General features: G+C 42.3%; 1 protein-coding gene across 1 annotated transcript in view; it reads left to right on the top strand.

Moving 5' to 3' along the window:
* The first annotated feature begins 874 nt into the window (after positions 1-874).
* The window catches only part of LOC125978654 (A-type potassium channel modulatory protein KCNIP2), a 56,470-nt gene continuing 50,675 nt past the window's right edge, over positions 875-6,669 (top strand). The window contains exon 1 of the mRNA XM_049736210.2: positions 875-1,167. Coding sequence (XP_049592167.1) covers positions 1,098-1,167 — 70 coding nt within the window. The 5' untranslated portion in view covers positions 875-1,097. The remainder of the gene's footprint in view (positions 1,168-6,669) is intronic.

The following is a 6,669-nucleotide window of genomic DNA, read 5'->3' as shown; positions in this document are numbered from 1 at the left end:
TGAAATATTTTGTTGGTTTTGGTTGACAGGAAAATGGAAGCCCTTTGGTTATTGAGGGCCTCTTGTTTATCAGAAATAGACAAAATCCGAATGAGGGGAACTTTCAGAAATGAAAGTTGCCTCATTCTACGCTGTGCTTTGATGATTCAAAAGAATATTTTTGTAGTTCCACAGTTTGTGGTCAGCAATGATATTTTAGATGAAAAGAGTTTCAATATGTTCACACGAGTCAAATGCTCCAGAGTCAAATCTTTGTAATGTTTCATGAAATGGTTGGAGATTTAGAAGTGTCTGGTGATGGTCTCCGTGAAGTCTTGACATTTTATTTGTCTATCAGTAAAAAGCATAAATGTAAACAAAGTCTGCACAGTCGAGGAGCCACAGACACTGACGCTACCTTGGCAAATCTTTGTACATGCTCGTGTGAGGTGGTTGCAACATAAAACAGAGCAATAGCTAATTAGGAAGCATGTGCCGTTGCTGAGATCATTAGTTGAGAAGCAATTGATGAAAGTTGCTGTAACATCTCTGAGTGTGCAACCACAATTAAGACTCCAAAAAACACTATCATCTCCTCACAAAAGTCATAAATTACAGTTATTCCTCATTTGCTATTTTTTGAGGGAAGCAAACCTCATCACAAGTGGTCACAGAAAAAAAATCAACTATATGTGAAGGTGCACTTTTTGACATTCTATTAGGGGGTGCGCGTGGTGATTTTGTGGATAAACAAACAGATCAAATATAATAAAATGTGGCTGAATAAAGGTTTGGAATGCAGAATTGTTCATTTTTGTGCAGTTGTCTGTGGTTGGGAGAGACGGGCTTGTTTTGTCGACCTCGTGCGCGCGCGCGTAAAGCTAGTGAGGGCGGTCGCAGACGCGCGCACGGCTCACTCGGCAGCAAGACGCACGCAGAGAAGACTGGCAATTGCACGCCTTGTGTTTTGAAGCTTCATGGATCGGGAAATGAAGCTCGTTAACAGGTGTACGCAATTCGCATAAGAGAAATTCAAAATACCCTCCATTGGGGAACCAGGCAACAGTTTTCCTCATTTTCCTGGCGCGCTCGGAGGAAGACTAGAATAAAAAAAAAGAATGAAGAACAAAAACCGAGAAAGCTTGACCGACTCCCGGGACCTGGATGGTTCGTACGACCCGCTGACGGGTGAGTGCTTTCAGCCTTTGGGCCACCGCCGGGTGTCGTTTGCTGTGGAAAAGATTCAATATGTTTTCTGCAAGTCCTCCTAATTAACTCCAGGGATGCTGAGCGCTCATAACCTGTGCTGCACAAGTTTTTAAGTTGACATACGGCCACTTGGTGGTTGGCTGCATATAGTACAGAGGTTGGAGATTCAAATATGTGCTCACATGTGGAGTTTGCATCTTTTTCCTCTTTCCAGTGTTTGGCCTCCCACATTCCCAAAATATCATTAATTGGTTAATTGGTTCGTTGTCCGTTATTTGTCAATGCGGCAAGTGCCCAGTGATTATATGCCCAGTGATTTATCAATCCAGGGTGGACCATACCTAGTCATTAATTAATTGAGAACAGATTTTTTTTTAAAGGTAATTTTCCCATAAGAAATAATGTCAATCTTGTAAGATATTTATTTTAATTTTCTTTTTAACCTTCTGAGCAAACGTTTTGTAACTTGTGATTTTCTTATTTAGGAGAGAAGCCCATATAGGCAGAAAACATGTTCCCCCTTCTAGTGATGAACCACATACAGACCCATTGTCATGAAATTTCTGACGATAAAAGTACAATTATAAAAAACAATAAATTGATTAATCATGCCTATTGCTACTTTTTACTCCAATATGGTGACTTGCTATAACAATTGGATTGAAGGGATGATGAAACTATATTGAATCTGTTGCATGTGTTCGTTTATGTTATGTTGGTGACTGCTGTGAACAATTTGATTTGTGATTGTTGCTGACCAGGCTGAGTGGTGGTGGTGGTGGGGATTGCTTTGGTTTACACAAAGATAAACGATAAGATGCCTGCAATTATTTTTTTACGCTTTGACTTGAAACACATTAATCGGCTGAAGCTTTTTATCCGTGGACTAAAAAAATAAATCATAAATCATTATTCCCTCAGAAACTGGATATGAATGCTACGAAATGCTGTTATAGAAAGAATTTTTTTTTGTTTTATATTAAATTTTACAATCCTGACAGCCGAGTCGTATGGGAGTATGTTGGAGCACTGCCATTGTGGGCTAGCTGTGTTTTTCAACACTTCTTGCGCTAAGGCTTTAGAAAATTCTCTACACTAGTAGACAGAAATGTCATAAAAAACATTTACAGGTGGATGCACAGCATCGTACCTCATGCATCAAGTGAAAAGGCATTTCATTGTTCTGCCTGTCACTGAACATCACTGGCAAAGATAGATGAACAAAGATGCATTGTTTGCAGTAAATCAATAAGAATTTTCAGACCAATTATATGAGACTAGGTCATTTCCTGCAGCACGCCTGATGATCCCTCATGGAAATACTCATGTGACAAAAGTGGGTGTAAATTTCTGGATTAGTAAATGGTGCAATCTTTTGACATCCGTGCCTTCATTGCTTTTCGGCTTGTTGATGAAAAAGGCCAAACTTTTTTCTTGGTACTCTAAAATGTGAATGCTTGGAACCATAATTGCCTTTAGTGGTAAACATCTGTGTACGCTTTCATATGCTTTATGACGGAATGTAAAAATCCTCATGGGATGAAGAGTCCCGTTCTTGACATTTCACGACTCATTTCATGGCATGCCGTGTGAGCGTACCTGTGCATCCCACGACCCCCCTCTATGAGCAGTCATCTCTCTCGTGGGATGTTTTCCTCCCCAGAGCAGCCTCCTGAGGTCGTAGCTCTCATCCGTCCTGGCTAATGTGAGCGCTGTTGAGTGCCATCTGCCTAAGCAGCATTCCCAGCTCATGCTTGAACGCACCTCTGGCTTTGCAGAAGAATGACGTGCTGTCTCGGGCAGCTGTGCTCCCGACTGATGCGTTTAAAGCCCCTTAAACGACTCATCTGCCTTTGGAGGTACAGTAGAACCTCAATTTAAAGCACCCAGAACCAAAAAATATTGTCCAGTTCACTCAAAACACTCCTTCTAAGTTAGCTGTTCAAGGCTTTTAGTTCTAGAATTGGCCGCAGTTGCCAGTAAATGGCGCTGTGGTGCTAACAGCAAATTGACTGGTCACGTTTCTGGGTCGCGCTACTCTCGTCATGCATAAAAAGACGTGCAGCAAACTAGAGTTAGCCGATACGTGTCAATGTGGCAGTCATGTTGGTCGTGCTGAAGTTGCTTTTGTTTCGTGAGGCGAGAGTGTGTGGGATACAGCACCGCCACTTCTTCTTCGCTGGTCTATTGTTGAGAGCGTAATAAAATGTCAGCAATAGAAGTTTGTGTTAGGTTAATCAAAATTTACACTGCCACTTTAATATGACTTGAGTGTTGAATGTCATGACTGTCATTAAATGTCAACGTTGAAGTGTGACAGACTTTTGAAAGTGACTCTTCAAAGCAGATGCTGACAATTGTTGTCTACTTACAAAAGCATTTGAAGACTTACTTCTATTGTTGTATTTGGATGTCATAATAGGCAGTGTGTGTTCATGCCGTGACAGGTGCTTTTCTGTCAGGGCCCCTACGCACACAAAAAGCTGTACAGCACAAGAATGGATTATTAAGTGGGATTTTGTGTGGGAAGGGTAGCTTCAGGTGAGTCATTCTTACTTGGAAGCAACGTGTGTTTGGCTGACGGAGTGTGTGTGTATGAGTGTGTGTGTGTGTGTGTGTGTGTGTGTGTGTGTGTGCTCTCGCTGCTAACCTGTGTTACTTAAAGGCAGCGTGGGTGTTCTCAAATCAACGTTCAAGTGAAATATGACCCTCTAGAAATAATCCCCCTCAGCCTGCTACATTGTGCTGGTGGAGCGTTCCGCTGTGCGTGCGGTAGGCTGCCTAGCGTTCCCTGTTGTGCTAGAGAGCAGCGGCTGAGAGATGAGAGGTAATTATAGAGGTGCGCTGCAGTAATCTCCTCTTCCACCTCACAAGGCACATAGAGGGATCATATCACCTACACAAATGAATGATCTTATATGCACACACACTCATGCGCTTACACTATTCTATACAGACCATTTTAAAAGTTCTTCCTGTCCATTTAACCAAGTGATGATGGATGTCACACACATCCGACTCACTGACTCATGCGGTGCCCCCCGGATAGAATGAGACTTTTACCGTTTCTGAATTAAATTGTTTTCAGGGCAAACTAGTTTAGATTGTCACTTTTGTTGCAGCAGGACTCCTAATAGCTGATTAAATATGCCATCAGGGCCTTTGTGACCCCCTGCGGTTGTCTCCGGGCTTTTCTCCCACACTTGTTGAGCTTCCCTTTCATCACTCCTCAAAATTTGCCTCCTTGGAGAGAGTAGAAGTAGGAGAAAGGAAAAGGCGGTTGATAGCTCTGTGTTCGGCTCTGTTAGGCTTGTAAGCATTGTTACTCTTACGGCACACTTTGTCGATGCATCACTACGTTTCCCCAATGGAAGCTTGAGCTGATGGGAGCTGCCCAAATGAGTCCTGAGGACAATTTGACTGGGTGAAATTGCCTCTTAGGCTGGTTCCAGGGTTGTTTTATTAACACCACCGAGAGTGTCATGGCCTCTCTCTGACTTCCTTGCAGGCAGCATGGGTTTAATCTCCACTCAATGATGGTTGGACCAGGGTTGGAATAGTTTTGGAATTTCCATTAGAGTTGAGTTCTTATTTTAGTTTCTAGTTTTTAAAGCGGGTTTTCCTGAAAATGCTTTGTTTGTAGTAATTTTAATGTTAATTGATTTCTTTTCATTTTGTAGTAAATGCTCAACACAAACCCATCCACAAAAAGCATTTCCGACATGGAAAAACAGCTTTCTTATTGAGTTGAAGTCTGGAAACTGTCTAGGCCCGTTCAATGACACTCTTGTTGCTATGCCTGTATGTTCTGGCTCATCGTGTACTGATAATGAGCATCTTGTTGCATCGCTATAATTCCTGCTTGTGTATCCCCAGCATCTAAAATATTTACACCTTTCCGTGAGGATATTTGCTTGTGGAAAAGATAATGTTGCTATAATTGCCCCATCTACAGTTTCCTTGGCGAGCCACCTCCAACTGTACCGGTTATCTTTCTAAATAATCCCAATGACAGTTCCCCCACCCCCTCCCGCCCCCCTTGTGTTGCACTCTAATTTGCTCTTCTTTGCCCTCCTCCCTACCTCCTTCGTCACAATTACATAATGCCTATGTACACTCACCAGCCACATGTATAGTCTAATTAGCAAATCGAAAAATGTGTTAAAACCTTGTGTTGTGTGACACTGTCAGGGAGGTATTTAAAAATGAATGTCATCATGGCATCATCCAGAAATGTGTGTTTGAAATATTTGACATCATTACACACATCACGTTAAATGAATACCCTTGTTTGTTGTTTCACTTTCTCACTCTTCCTCCTTACTTCCAGTATTCAGATTTCGCTTCTCAGCTTTCTCAGTATCTATCCTCTTACTCAACTTCCTGCCAAAAACTGTCTCCTCCGGTCCACCTCTACATGTCTGTCAGACCACAATGGGGACCGCAGCTCATTGACACAGGATCAATGCTAACGAGGTTTCGTTTTTGACCCAAACTACAGGAGGGGGGCCAAGCGATCGTTTATTAAAATGAGCACCGGGTCGTGTCTTGCTTTGTCCAACTGGCTTTTCGTCTCTTTGCTCTAAATGTTCATTCAGAATTGCTTGCAGAAGATGGGGGAGGATGTGAGGTAAGGTAAAAAGATGCAGAATGCTAGCAAAGTGGATGGACATAAAAGTTAAATGGAACTTCTACAGTCTAATAGCTCGACAAGGTTACATTCATTTCCAAGCAATTTTCCCCATGGGAAATGATGTCAAGTCAATGCATTTGTTCCAGACTCCAGTTTTTGCTATCTAAGCAAAAATATATCTGTACGATGAAACAAAAGTAAAATAAAACTACTCACCCTTGACTGATGTTTCACTGTCAAACGATCTAGTTTTTGTGTTGCTGCCTCAGTTGTACAAGTGAGTGCCACCTTTCAGTGTCGTGCGTGTAATAGCTGTGTGGATGTCAGTAATAAACTTTTGAGCCTTGTCACACATTTTCATCAACTGTCAGGCAGCTGGGTGCTGTCTGTGAGGTTGACATAGCATTGAGCAGACATGAAGGGGGGGGGGGGGTCTTGAGTGATCTTCCTTGCGCTGCCACTCACAACATTGGATTTGCATTAGGGGATGATTTTCTGTCCAATAACTCTGGAGTCGTTTTCCAATTAGACTGGCAGTCACTCACTCATCAGTATGTGGAGGAGGAGAGCTTGGCAAACAGCCAAACTATGTTACTGCTCAGAAGCTATGTAGAACATCACTCAGATCCACTCACTGTGGGTATGAAGCAGAGAGAGAGAGTCCTTTGTCATCAGATGCACGTGTCACCTTTAGAAGCTGGAGTCAAGCTGAGCACTGCAAGTGTAGGTGTGTGTGTGTGGTGTGGAGGATGCCCGAAAGGTGTATTAAATGTCTGGATAATTTGTCTCTCTGACATTGCACTCTTGCCCACGATATTATAAAGAACATATTTAGTTTTTAATTCTAT

Source organism: Syngnathus scovelli, chromosome 12, assembly GCF_024217435.2.
Source record: "Syngnathus scovelli strain Florida chromosome 12, RoL_Ssco_1.2, whole genome shotgun sequence".
In the NCBI taxonomy this organism is placed as follows: domain Eukaryota; kingdom Metazoa; phylum Chordata; class Actinopteri; order Syngnathiformes; family Syngnathidae; genus Syngnathus; species Syngnathus scovelli.
Note: the sequence above shows the minus strand (reverse complement) of the source record. Positions and strands in the feature narration are given on the sequence as shown.